Source organism: Montipora foliosa, chromosome 12 (genome assembly GCF_036669935.1).
Source record: "Montipora foliosa isolate CH-2021 chromosome 12, ASM3666993v2, whole genome shotgun sequence".
Lineage (NCBI taxonomy): Eukaryota > Metazoa > Cnidaria > Anthozoa > Scleractinia > Acroporidae > Montipora > Montipora foliosa.
Window position 1 is genome coordinate 38,188,775 of NC_090880.1, and position 15,000 is coordinate 38,203,774.

Here is a 15,000-nt window from a genome sequence, read left to right on the forward strand (position 1 = left end):
CAGGTTGAATGCAACTTCCCTAGAATGTGAAGTTGCAAGCTGTTAAGATCCTGAACGAAGACCTCCACAGGGGCAACAAGTGGTGTTGCAAAAGCCATCAGTTTCGAAGACCAAATTTTTACTACTAGGTACTGTGACAAAAGTTGATCGATGCTTATGTTACCTACAGAGATGTACCTTAACCCCCTGCGAAAGACCGTGGAACCGATCCAAACAGTGAAGAGCTCGGAGTCAATTTTGATTCTCATTCAAATTACAATAGGAAAGTCAGCTTGATATTTCCTAGTTCAAACCTGCTGCTGATCAAGAGTCTTTTAGATAAAGCCGGATCTACTAATGATCTGCCCGATGGGATGAAACATATTTCGTTATTCCCCACCTTTCCCAGATGTCGAATAACAATATCACACCTTATCATGGCCTTCGCGTCGTCAATCACAAGGCCACTGGCCATTTCGTGAATTTCATGATCTAAATATCGTTAGATACAATACGATGCAATACACTACAACACTCATTTTTTGTTATCAACGTAGCATCCCTCATCTTAAAACAATTCAGTAGAAAGAGTTTGTTCGAGTGCTATTAATTTTAAAATATCCATGTATCTTTACGTCCACGCAAACGATACAACTTTAATAGGAGAGAGCAGAGGAAGTTACTTGCAAAGCAAATTCAAGGCTAATTCTTTCGTACTTACCAGCAATTCCACGAATTTTCCAAGTGAAAAAAGTTGAAGTAAACGAGCAACTCCTGGTCAAAAGGAATAGGAACCTGATAAACACAATCCATGTTGCTAGGATAGTTGTTAGGATATCCAGGACTTCTCAGGGTGTTGTTTTGGACCGAACCACAACCTGAAATATTTAATCATGATAAGGACGATGACTAAGATACTACTAATGTTTGTTGCTCTCTCTCCTCTTTTTTTCCCTCTTTACTTTCGACACCGAACAGTCAACAACAACAAGCCCGAAATGATGAGCCACACTCTCTCAAATCATAACTCAAAGAAGGAAATTGAAAAAATAAGATAAAAGAAAACAAGACATTGCTTTTTCAGCAACTTTTATCTGTGTTGTGTCAGCGAGTGTGGAAGAGGCTTAAAAGCCGCAATACTTTTCGAAAACGGATCGAAGGAGTTATCCCTTTATCGTCAGAATATTTGTTTAACATTTTTTTTCCTTGTCAAAAGCAAACCCCAAGAATTCTTTCTAGCTTCCCTGCAAAACTGTACTGTGGAGAGCAAGGAATGAGCGTATTTCGTAGTGCTGTTTCATTTGAAATAAATATTAGGCACTCTTACCTTTTTAATGTTTCAAGCTGTAACGCTACTGGCACTAACGACGGTCAACAACTCGCTTTTTAACATTTAACAGCTTTAATGCAGGAATTAAGGGTTTCTTTTCTTAAACTACTAAGGCAAATGTAAGAGATTAAATTCTTACTCAACGCCGGGGTCCAGCTTGGTCGTTGGGTTGTGGAAAATCCTGAGGGCGTGTAAGGAGGAACCGTGGCGTTCCCTGCAGAAAATAGTAACCAAGGGAAGGAAAGTACAAATGCATGTAATGTTCCCACCGGAGAGGAAGAAGACCCTATGGATTAATGCAGCTTGACTACTTACACTATATTCTACTACTTTTCAGAATGCTATTGAATCAATGATCATCGTATTAACCACTGATTGATCCATCAATCAATCAATCAATCAATCAATCAATCCATTAATCAATAAATCAATCAATCAATTAATCACTCAATCAATTAATCAATCAATCAATCAATATGCCTCTTCTCATATTCGTGCTTCAAAACTTACACAAAACGGGTTAGAGGAGCTGAATTGAAGTTGATGACCAAAGATCTCCAGTAAAGTCTACTAATAAGAAAATGTACACTCACTCACCAAATGTTGAAATGAGAAAGAGACGTGAAATCCACTGTATTGACCACTCCCGTACGAATAGAAAAGAGCACAGTGCCGGTGTCGTTAACAAACAGGCTTCGTCCACTTTGCTGACCGCAATACGTACCGATAACACGATTGGTATTACCAGTCACCCTAACGAACTAGACTACACCACCCTACCCTACTTTACCGTACCCTGCCTTGTACTTCTCTTCACTGCACTACTTCGTGTGCATGTTTCTCCGAAACTTACCACTTGGATAAAAGGAGAAAGATAGGTCAAATCCGCCCAATTGAATGGCAAAGTCCGTATGAAAATACAGTACAGCTGCGCTACCAGTGACCAGCACTCCTCGTCCACTTTGAAGACCGCAGTATGTTCCGATTGTATGGTTGCTACTGTTGGTGATTCTTAAATAGTCGTACCTATCATAAAAAGGGCAAAAAAAAAAAGCAACAATTAAATAGCAACAAAAGCAAATTTTTACACTCATGTCAAACCAGGTCGAAATATCCCCACTACAAATGCTATCAGTTTTAATGCAACTCTCCTAATCTTAAATGGCTGATTCTAAATTATTTAATGTTCTTCTCAATTAAAAGTGACGAGCAAGGTGTTACGATCCTGAAAGAAGACCTCCACATAGGCAGCAATTGAAAAGTGTTTTGCGAAAGCCGTTTTTTCGGAAAACCAATTTTTTTGCTAGTTACACGCCGATGGTTGCTGATGTTACCTCCAGACATGCCCCTATCAACTGAAGAAAGCGCAAGCTATTCAGTGCTTTGCATGCTAGCTTGCGAAACACACAAGGAAATTTGAGCACGCTCACCCCAGCTCTACGCCAACTTAAATGGCAAGCCGGCTGTAGAGCAATAATTATTTTTAGATTACAAAGATACTTCCATGACGCACAAGTGCGTTAATGGTCTCTCCCCAGAATAGTTGTAGAGTAACTTCCACAAATGCATGATCGTGAGACGAGAAATAATCACCAGCTTGACATTGGCTACTTCACACCTGCGGCTTATCAAATGTCTTTTGGATACAAATATACTAAGATTTGGAAAGATCTGCCCAATGGAATGAAATATATTCCTTGATTCCCCAACTTTCCTGGATGTCGAATAACCAAGCCACACCTTATCATGTCTTTCGTGGTGCAATCTTGAAATCTAGTTAGTTGAAGACAAGGCCACTGGCCATCCTCTCAATTTCATTATCTAAATAATTTCAAGTGCAATGCGATGCAATACAGTGCAATACTCTTCTTTATCAATAATAAATTATTTACAGATGAATGTGAATAAACTTAATAAAGAGTAAGAGAGTAGTAAAACATCTAAGTGTTAAAGAAATGACATTTCAAATATGTTATGCTTAAATTACAAACGTTTATGTTACTTACAAATAAATTACAAATTGCTCTGAGTATGAGGATATTCTTTTATAGGCGCCTTGAACTTTCTAAGAGAAGTGCTATGTGTTATATTGTTATCTATGGGCTGTTCCAAATGCTTGTCGCTCTAAAGGTGAAAGTACGTTGTCCTGACACAGTTTTAAAAAGGGGTATATGAAGTGAATCGCACTTGCGAGTGAAGCAATCATGTATATTACAACGTTTGCAAACCTTACTGCAGAGGTAGCTTGGGGCTAGACCGCTTAAACTTTTATAAGCCATTATTAAGACAATCTCCGGGGTAGATTCAGGAAGGGTGATGTTATTATCTTCAGCTAGGCGGATAGATGCATTGGCAGTGTTTCTGCCAAAGCGGATGAGGAGAAGCGGTTAAACTCATTCGCCGCAGTATTCAAGTCTTTTGAGTAAGTTAGACTTTCCTGTTTTTTAGATGCCATGGCACGATTAAAGATCTTCCATAACGAGCTAGGATTATCTTTGTGTAGTTGCACCTCTTCGGAAGTGTATTTCCTCTCAGCTCTACTGAGTATGCTCTTGACCGAGTCACGGCGATCCCTGGACTTCATTAGGTCCTTGATTTCTTGAGTTACGAAAGGGCAGGGTCTGCTCCGAATTTGATTTCATAGCAGCATGAGTGTTCAGAACCGACGGTAGGGCCCCACTGAAGATTTCAAGGTTAGTGTTCACGTCGGTTTCAACGAAAATAGTTAGCGGGTAATCAGCCTCGCTGACAAGATCAGCAGCAAATAGACTACCTGAGTAGTTCTTGTACTGAGCTACGTACGTTTATATACTGCGGCGTGGGTTTAGGGGGCATCACTTTGAGTGTAACATAGCCTGGTGGGTGATCGCTGATGTATGGATTTATTATCCTACTACTAAGAGCATGGGAGTTAGGCGAGACCAGAATAACGTCTAATAGGGACTCGGTGGTATCAGTAGTCCTAGTAGGAGATTTAACGAGCTGTCGAAGATTCATTTCAGTTGAGAAATTCGTAAGTGCCTTGTATTCAGTACAGGATTAATTGAGGTGAAGTACAGGCAGTTTTGTATTGTTTTGTATTGAAGTCGGTCCAATCTGAATAACCGGTAGCCTTCTCTTTTTATCTCCTCAGATGTGACGGTGGTGTTTAGCCACGATTCAGAAATCGTTGTCACTTTTTCTTTCAATAGTTAGTTCTCTTAGTTTGGTGAGATGAGCCGTTTTCCGAAGAGATCTAATGTTCAGATGGATAATTTCAAGCACGGAGGTATGTGAAATCGACTTGCTGAGCTGGCTATGTTTGTTGTTTTCATCGATGCAACTCACCGAACGCAGATTATGCAAATATTTGCATCGCGATAATTTGAATAGGTTGTAATCCTGTGAATACGGTTCCGAACCAATTTTCCAGAGCAAACTCCTGTCAGCCTCAATAGGTTCCGATCTTTTAACGTTCGAGATGGTGCAATTTTTCCCTGAGTTTAATAAAGTCGCTTCTTGAATATTCTATTTTGTTAGAGGCGTGATAATTTAATTTCGGTGAACCAATATTCAGATTCCATAAACGAAATCCATCAGATTGAGTGTTTTCCGTGTGTCCGGGGCCAGGGTTAGCTTCAATGTCCTTGTGTATTGTAAGATCCATCCCAAATAAGTTGTTTGGTAGGGTCAGTTTGGTCAACGTAGCATATTACAGCTTAAAAGAATCGGGTATAACGAGCATGTTAGGGGAGCGGGGGAGGGGGGGGGGGGGGACAGTTTAAACTCTATAACGTATTTGATAAGTCAATGCTAGTAATAGCCCACTTTCGATATATTAAAATTCAGTCCTAAACAAAAGGCAGCGGGGGAATAATTTTAAAGATTCCCCAGAGCCTGGAGATGATGCCTTTTGTTTAGGATTGAAGTTTAATATATCGAAAGTGGGCTATTAGACACACGTGGATTACGATAAGTGCCACTTAGTGTCCCCTTGCTCTTTCCCAAAGTTTAGCAGAATATAGACAATAAACGTCACAAAGTGTCCCCCAAATGTTACTCCTCAAGTAAGAGAAACTGTTGCATTTACCCTGACCTAAATATATCGCTAACCTTTACCCTTACCTTTATTGTTATAAATATGTAGGAAATGCTATAAAGACATGAAAGGTACACATCCCATTAGATACCAAAATTGGGCTTGCATCTAATTAATTGCATTTCTGGACATAAGTGTTATTTTTACATTCACGGAGAAGATCAAACTTTACTAAGAAGGGAAAAGAGAAAGCTATGCGCAAAGAAACTTCAAGGCTAATTTCTGGTACTTACACGCAAGTCGGATGGCTTTCCAAGTGAAAAAAGTTGAAGTAAATGACCAACTCCTGGTTAAAAGGAATAGGGACCTCATAAACACAATCCATGTTGCGTGGATAGCTGTTAGGATATCCGGGACTTCTGAGAGTGTTGTTTTGGACAGAAGTGCAATCTAAAAAATTATAAATGATAACGATCATGATTTAGATACTAGGAACCGAGGAATTGAAAAATGACTCAGATCGCGTTGAATCTGGAAAACAACCACACAGGAAGAAGTCGACCCACAATGGCCATAAGGTAAGGCTTTTTAATTGAAATTTGTTTTCATATAATTATCTTCTTAAGTCTTTCATCGGGATTGTCCGCCAAGACGTTGGCTTTCTCTCACACTGAGCTTGGGGGCCTGTGCTGGCACTAACGTGGGTCAATAACTCCGTTGTCTTTTTTTAATGATCAAGACCTTCAATGCTGCGAATAAGGATTGCCTTTGTTTAACTACCAGGGCCAATGTAAAAGGTTAAATACTTACTGGATGCTGGGGTCGTGATTGGTCGTTGTGTTGTGGAAGATTCTAACGGCGGGTAAGGAGGCAATGTGGCGTTTCCTGGATACAGGATACAGCTGAGCTACTTACATCACATTCTGCTACTGGCCAGAAGGCTATTAAGCCCACTAATATTGTATTAACTACTGATCAATCAATCAATCAATCAATCAATCAATCAATCAGCCTCTTCTCTTTGTTAAACTTAGAGGGCCAAATGTAAAAGATTAAATTCTTACTCCATGCCGGGGTCGTGCTTGGTCGTTGTGTTGTGGATGATCCTGACGGCGTGTAAGGAGGCAATGTGGCGTTCCCTGTAGAGAATAATAGCAAAGAGAAGGAAAGTAAACTTTCCAGTGAAGAGCTGTATCTTTATTAACTACAATTTATTTTGTCTTCTTTTAACTTTAATTTACAGTTATTTGTCTCATTATAACCAGTAATGAGTTACTTATGTTTCAAATAAAAAAGATCAAATTTGTACTTAACGTGCACTTCTGAAGATGTATGTCGTAGCATACGAAACGACTAACAATGCAATTGTTTATAAGGTTTTTCACCTGATGTTTGCGTTTCATTTTTGATTAAGCTAAGATGATGACCAAAGAAAAAGAGTTTATACAGACTGGACATGACTCACTATTCTCGAACTGCTCTCAGAGAAGCTTATGTCCTTGCTCGGATTAGTGTCCAATCAGCATGTCAGGATCATGTCGAACAACATGAAAGTAATTTCCTTCATCAAGGCCATGGGGGAATGCAGGGACAAGGAATGCAATGCAGTTGCTAAGAAAATTTGTTCATGTGCCGTTAAGAGGCATATTTGGCTTTCCCTTGCACATCAACCGGGGCGGTTGAATGTAACTGCAGATTGGTTAGGGTGGAAACTGAATCGTGGCTTGTTTGAAAAAAAAAAAGTGGGTTTTTTGGTGTTGCCAGATTCGCCTAGTTGCAAGTAGAATCAACCATCAAACATTTGCTTCCTGGAAGCAAGACCCACATGTATCCTATTTGGATACTTTCTCTGTGATTGGGTCACAGTGCACAGCACAAACAGTTACATTTCCCCACCCTTTTGTTGTCGGATGCCGTCAGAAGCTGGTTCTAGAGCAAGTAATAGCAATCGCCATCGAAACACTTTGGGCGACACAGGCATCGTTCACAATCTTCTGAGTGCTTTGTGGATGTGCCCAGATTCTACCGAGTAACCAAGAAGGTTCTGTGTCATCCAGTACATGGGGATGCTCACCCTCTGAGCCCGAAACTGCAACTTCTGGCAAGCAATGTGTCATGCTAATACCCATTGAGTGCAGCATTCCAGGCGAGATTGCCAACGTGCTCATGGCCTCTAAGAGACCAACCACGCGAGGTCAGTATGATGTTCACTTCACAAGAGAAAACTGATCCACTGCGTCTAAGTGTCGACGACATGTTAAACTTTCTCCACACTCTTCATATTAACCAGCTGTCATGCTGGACGATTTCACAGCTCTCTCAGAACTCTCAAGCTATCTTCTTGGGTATGAATTTCCTGGTTGTCACTACTCTGTTTAACCACCCTTTTTTGGGGTTGCTGCTAAAGAAAATTCCATATTATTATTTATTCTACATCCAGGACCATGTCAAGCAGAACCGACCTGGGACAATTCTTGCGTCATTGTTGGTTAGGAAGTGCCCTAAAGAACCACTTTTCTTGAACAGTATCTTGAAAGAACCCAGTTTGTTCTTGACCATGGCAATGGTACTCTGCTTCTTTGTTATGCCGAGTGATATCGGCAAATTGGAACAAAACGATTGGGCGCTGGATTAACAACTGTTCTGTAAGCCTATGGAGCGGATACAGCAAGTTTTAAAGCTCACAGCACTTGATTAGCAGCTGCATCGAGAAAAAATCAGTTTATTCCCACTGGTGAAATCGTGAAGCACATCGGATGGTCTCGAGAATCAACTTTTTAGAAGTTCTATAACAAACCCGTTGGTACTGGATGAATAGCTTTGCTGTAGCTGTGCTAATTTTTTTTAACTGGAATAGCTGTGCCCACGTTAAATTCTGTAAAATGTGATGTTTGACGGGTGACGTCACCAGTGTTTTGTAGAATTATAAAAATTAAACAAACCTTACTTGTAAGGCGAAGTTTGATTGTAATTTAATCAAATCCTAGGTGACTCTTGGAGGGTTAAACATGCCCTCCCTCACATTTATTCTACTTTCCACACCCTGTTTTTCTTTTGTTCTCTGTATTCGTTTGTATCTTTAAACCGTGTGCACAACTTTTACAAGTTTTGATTAACCACAGCGGCACGAGCGCATCTCATGTTAATCCTCACCGCCTGTCACCTGGGATTTGGTAGAATCACAATCAAACTTCACCTCACAGGTAAGGCTCGTTTAATTTTTCAATTATAATTTCTAATCGCCATTTCGAGCCATTTTAATAGACGGTCATTAAATATTCAAGTTCACACTTCTTCAAAGATAAGAGATCTACAGAATTTGATCAAGCCGCAAATTTGCGTTCACACTACCAGGCATTGCGATGTAAATCTGAGTTCTGGATCATTTGGTTTTGCTTCCCTTAAATGCTCGATCTGCTAGGAATACAGTTGGAAGCTTTACCGATCAGCTATTACGGCGCAATATCCTAGTGCCACCGGCCAGCACGCCAGAGAGATTGTCTTGCCGAGGAACTCTGAAAAGCGTAAACTTAAAACAAACAGGCTGGAAATTGTAACCAAGTCCAAGTTAGCAAGCCAGGTCTGAGTAAAAGAGCAAACATCCTATAGCCTTATGTTCAGAGTATCTGCTCATTACTAGTGTCTTTAGTTTTCACGTTGATTTATCATCATAGAACTGACAGTAGACGATTCTGTCAAATCCAGGAGACTTAAATTGGTTTGCAGCAACACGTTTCGATTCCTACCCATGCGTCGGGCATTGGCTTGATCATGTGTTATCTTGGGGCACTGTGACGTAATTATTTTTATCTTCTATTGGTTTTTCTAAACGGCTGCATTATCGTGTAAGGAGGTGTCTTATATGAAGCTAAAAGACGTCAACATTACTGATTTTCAAGCTGACCTCGTTTCGTACTGGACTTGCCTTTAGTTTCGAACAATCGTAATAATCCTCTCGGTCTGCATATTACCGATTGTCAAATCACAATGTAAAGAAAACTGTGGGACTATCCTTCCTGAACCCTGTATGGCGCACCAAGAACTGAACCCAGGCCATGTAAAATGTTGGTTATCACCTCTCTGAATTTGCTTAATTTGCACATCAATATACGACGAGGGGACGTATCAGATGCTTCCTTGTCCCTTTTTAATTTCTTTTTCTTCTGGTTAGAGTACGACTTCATCTACAATATTTCACAAGTTTAACACTCTGCCAATACACACCTCAAATTTGGCTAACTCAATGTTGTACCCAATTCAAATCTTTTAGAAATAAAACGTTTTGTTCCAAGTTTTTCCATATCATTTAAATGTGAATGCTTCATTGTCATGCAAATTCATCACACAAATAATCTTAACCCAGAGAGATTTCAATTGGGTACAACATTGAGTTAGCCGAATTGGTCTATTTATTGTCATCATCGTTCTCCCCAGATGCCCTTTAAAAAGCATTTCAAAACCTATATGCTATCACTTTTAAGTAAGTCCCCAATTATAAAACACCCATATTCGACCCTAAAGTGCGGATGATTGGATAAAATGCATTGAAACGTATTTTGTTTATTAAACGGAAAACACATACAGAGGATTAAAACCCGGTCTGGTCTATGCTGGTCTATGGAGGACGGTGCCTAATAATTCAAAGATATTTTTGCCTCGGTTTATGATTATGCAGGAAATATAGATCTTTACAAGTGTTAGTGAAATCCAAATAGTAAATTGGGGGTAACGACGCATTTTTTAAAAATAATTAATGAATAATATTTGTGAAATGCTTTAAAGTACAAAGCAAATTATGGCGTTCTTTCTCAAATTGAAGCTAAATTATCTCTCAACTAAAAATGCATGGTTACCCCCAATTTTCCTTTTGGATACCAAGGGTATTTAGTAAGATCTACTTTCTCCGGATAGTTTTAAACCGCCAAAAAATATCTCTGTATTAGTAAGCATCACCGATACTTATTAGGAAACCCGAGTATGTAGAGATGCGCATAACGTATACGCAATAACAATAGTAGGCATCGTCCTTAACAAATAGACAGCATGTTGCTCTGCGTCTGTTGATTAACAGATCACAGATGACGTCAAAATGTGGTAAGAACAAAAAAGTGGTGCAAGAGGCGATAGTCGAGTGTGCCACTGGTTTTCTTGCCATATTTTGGCGTACTTTGTGTTCTTTTCCTGAGCAGATGGACGTCCCGCAACATGGAACCTTCTTTGTTTTATATAATAGTATGTTGAAAGTTTGTTATGAAGACGTGTGCTCCAATACATAATAGGTGAGAACCAGTCAAAATGTGTGCATTCTTGAGCTTATATAATAACATATCGTCAACAGTGCTTTTGGAGGATGTCTGGAGGAAGCACTTACCGTTGTCAGCATTGATCATCTGAATGGAAATTATAACTACAAAAGGAAAAAGAAATGATAACATTAGAATTATACACAAGACCAAAATACAGTCATATGAGTCTTGAGATCACAACAAGCCGCAATCTCGATTTTAGTGCACGCTTCAGGGGTCCTCTGTCACCATAGAAATTGTCGTAGGGTTGTTACTTGTGCGGTGTGCGGAGCTGAGAGCTGTACCTTTGCGGAGTTGCGAGTACCTAACAATATGATTAACGAACAGAAATTGCGAAAAGCTAACAAAGAACTTAGAGATAAAGTAGGGGAAGTAAAAGCGAAACTAGAGAAGGTTTCACAAGATTTAACCGACAAAATCGAAGAATACAAACCTGATATGAGTATGTCAAGTAATGGAGGCGAAACGCTATCGTCGGACAAAGCCGATTTAGGAGGCAGTGTGGCCCAGTGGTTAGGGTGCTTGCCTTGAGATCCGGAGATCCCGGGTTCAAGACTCCCTCTGACCACTCGCTGAATTTGTTCCTGGTAGTCCCAACTTCCCAGCTGCACTTGTAAATAGCCAACTGGTTTGCCTCCGGCCAGTTGGGATTCTTAACAGTTGTTGTTGTTGTGTTCTGTTGTTTCGTTGATTGTTTCAGATTGGCCCTGAAAAGCCCCTATGGGGAGTGGTCAATTAAGTATGTATGTATGTATGTATGTATGTATGTATGTATGTATGTATGTATGTATGTATGTATGTATGTATGTATGTATGTATGTATGTATGTATGTATGTATGTATGTATGTATGTATGTATGTATATGTATGTATGTATGTATATGTATGTATGTATGTATGTATGTATGTATGTATGTATGTATGTATGTATGTATGTATGTATGTATGTATGTATGTATGTATGTTATGTATGTATGTATGTATGTAATTTCTTTTTTTGAGTAGAGCGTATTTCGTAGAGCGCTCAACTCAATTGATTGAGGAGCAATAACTATGACTTTACACAAGTTTAGGTTTCACGAGTAACCATGATCGTTTAATGCTACAGAACTGTTTCGTATGGTACAAGTACCACACTCATCAGGCAATTTTAACGACTGAACTGTTGAAATTGTAAAGCTGGCAGTTAAATACGGAAATTTGAATGGTTGCTATAGTAAATGCGTTACATTTTAGCAGCTGCTAGGTAACAAAACATGATTAAGGGGATTCTATGTCGGTATTTTAAATTTACGTTACTCTAAAGTTCCGGAGTACATATCGGTTTCTGTGGGGGCATGAACTTGCTAATTCGTTTCTTCTGTTGAGGCTACACAGTTCTTTCTTACACATGATTATGAATTTTTCATTCAGACAAAGACTACATTTCTTGCTAATATTGCTGTAGGGTCTACATTTTTTAAGAATTTTCCATTTTTTTAAGAAATTTCCGTATTTAACTGCCAGCTTTACAATTTCAACAGTTCAGTCGTTAAAATTGCCTGATGAGTGTGGTACTTGTACCATACGAAACAGTTCTGTAGCATTAAACGATCATGGTTACTCGTGAAACCTAAACTTGTGTAAAGTCATATGTATGTATGTATGTATGTATGTATGTATTCTGCGGAATTTGTTTCTGCCAAGTACGATGTTCTAACGGCTTTTAAAGTTAGTGCCACAAAGGAGCTCAAAGAAATTAGGTCAAGGCTCGATAAAACATCCGAGGCCTGCGCTTGCATCCAGAAATCGATAGATGCTTTTGAATCGTACAGCTACCAGTTTAACATCAAGATAGTTGGAATACTGATTGCTGCTGAGCGAGAGCGCTCTGAACAAACTGCAAATTTATGTTTACAGTTATTCTCAGCTTTAGGAGTAAAGGGAGTGTTGATTAATGATATTGATACGACTCTGAGTTCCGTCTATAAAGCCCTCAAATCGACCAAATGCAATTATTTGCAAGTTTGTGTGAAGGTTACCTAAAGATCAAGTGATGGCGGCCAGGAAGAAAGTTGGCGATATCAAGGTCGAAGACCTGGGATTTGCAGCCGATATTGACGTCGAACATCTTAATATCTACGATCATTTAACTTCACTGTTACAAACTTTGTTTCACGTGGCAAAGAAAGCCAAAGAGCCCCACAGGTACAAATTTTGTTGGGCGAAAAATGGCTTTGTGTATCAACACAAGTCCGAAGAATCTGTTGTTTACAGAGTTACCGACCTTTCTGAGCTTAATGCGACATTCAGCACATCCACCGGGCTTATGGAGTGATCAGTTCTGTTGCCGATATTCTCAAAGCTAAGTACTCATGAATTATCAGTGAAATGTTCACTTTTCATTTAAATAGGCCACTTAAATACTCCTTGTTTGTCCTGCCAAATTTTGCATAAGCATTGTTTCCAGTTTCTCTTGGGACTTACAATGGCCCCAAGAGAAAACAAAAACAATGCTTATTCAAAATTTGGGGACAAACAAAAGAGTATTATGGTATTTCCCGAAGTGGCCTATTGTTCTATCTCAACATTAAGTAATCTAAATTGACCAAACGCCTATGAAATCTAGAAATGTGCGGACCAGTGCCAAGCACCAACAAAGACTTAACCAAATTTTACTAAAGGAAAAACTGTACTTTAATTTTAGAGGCAACTTAGTCCTTGCCAATGGCCAATTTAATAATTTACTACATAGTGAGCTCCCGACTAAACGAGACCTAGACATATTCCACAGCTTTGCAACTAATCTCTAGAGACACAGAAAACCATGCTGCAATGTACAATTGCTGGTGGATGAACAAAAGAAGGTAATGGCAGATCTTTGTTTTCGTCCACCAACATGGCGGCGATGACGTCACATGAAAACCACCTACACGATCTGGATTTATTTAATTGCAATATAGCCTTTGACACGAACCAAATTTATAATGATGCTTCAATGAGCCAATGTCGTTATTTTTCTCCACATAGTCTTAAACAGTTTTGTTGTAATCTTTCCAAATATCAAATTGAATCCAGTCTCTCAATATTTCATAATAACATTACAAGCCTAAATTGTAATCTCGATGATCTAGTGACTCATTATTTACATGAATTGGGTTTTCACTTTAATATAATAGGAGTCACGGAAACAAAAATCAACAATTCTAATCAGAATACTGACCTTCCAAACATTCCTGGTTACGATTTTGAACACGTTCCAATGCCCTTAGCCTGTGAAGGTGTTGGGCTATTTGTTGACGAAACTCAATTATTCAGTGTTAGAAAAGGTCTCAACCGAATCATTCCAAGCATTATGGATTGAAATTTCCTTTGTTAATCCGAAAAACGTTATATGTGGAATCCTGCACCGTCAACACAATTCCCCTGAAAGTTTTCTAAAATATATGGAAGAAGCAACTGTAAAATTTTGTTCGACAGGAAAGAGTTTATCTCTTTTAGGCCATTTTAATATATCACGATATATGCCTGCGAAAATTTGAAACTTGTAATTATAGTCGAGATTTCTTATTTACTCTTAAAAGCTGCTATCTCCTTCGAACGATTGACAAACCAACACGCGTTCATGCAAATACAGCAAGGCTAATTGATAACATTTTTGCTAACAATCCTGAAAAGGTACTCATCCGGTAGTAACCTCATTACTGACGTCACCGATCATTTTTCACAAATTTGCGTTTTGACTTCAGCACTTAAACATAAACAAACCAAAACACATTTCAACCCTGATAGTTTTAATCCAGACCTCGCTCAGATCGACTGGAATTATACCCTCGAAACACTTGCAGATAATATGGACGAGCTTTTTGTTCACATTCTATTGTAAACAAGTATGCACCGATTAAACCCTTTTCTCAACGTAGGATTAAACAGCTCTCAAAGCCATGGATTACGAAGGGAATTAGAGCATCAATTAAAGTATAAAACAGGCTATACCCAATTGGGGACCTTGACAAGTATAAATACTATCGAAATAAAACATGTAGTCCCACACGTTTGAGTAAGAAACTATATTAATGCGACTTTTTCAACGAAAATATAAACAATATAAAGAAGACGTGGCAAGGGATAAATGGATTACTAAAACGTCCACAAAGAAACAAATTAACAAGTTAAAGGATCCAGATAATAGCAATATCGTAACCAATGTAGCCTCACGTATACCTAATATCTTAAATAAACATCAGTGAAATTGACACAAGGCCAACGGTCGTGTCCAGTCCCAAAAGCTAACGCCCCGAGTCTTCAGGCTGGACAAAAAGGCGGGTTCTTTATTGAAACCTGGTTTGTTCTCTAAGCATGTGGCGATTGTTTTGGGACTCTAGGCC

At 39.1% G+C, this 15,000-nt stretch overlaps 1 protein-coding gene across 1 annotated transcript in view; it reads right to left on the bottom strand.

Moving 5' to 3' along the window:
• The window catches only part of LOC137979251 (cubilin-like), a 79,854-nt gene that overhangs the window by 58,406 nt on the left and 6,448 nt on the right, over positions 1 to 15,000 (bottom strand). Inside the window, exons 2-7 of the mRNA XM_068826463.1 lie at positions 10,699 to 10,734; positions 6,392 to 6,466; positions 5,621 to 5,777; positions 2,163 to 2,335; positions 1,449 to 1,523; positions 701 to 857 (exon numbers count right to left, since the gene is read on the bottom strand). Of these exons, the coding sequence (XP_068682564.1) occupies positions 701 to 857; positions 1,449 to 1,523; positions 2,163 to 2,335; positions 5,621 to 5,777; positions 6,392 to 6,466; positions 10,699 to 10,734 (673 nt within the window). The remainder of the gene's footprint in view (positions 1 to 700; positions 858 to 1,448; positions 1,524 to 2,162; positions 2,336 to 5,620; positions 5,778 to 6,391; positions 6,467 to 10,698; positions 10,735 to 15,000) is intronic.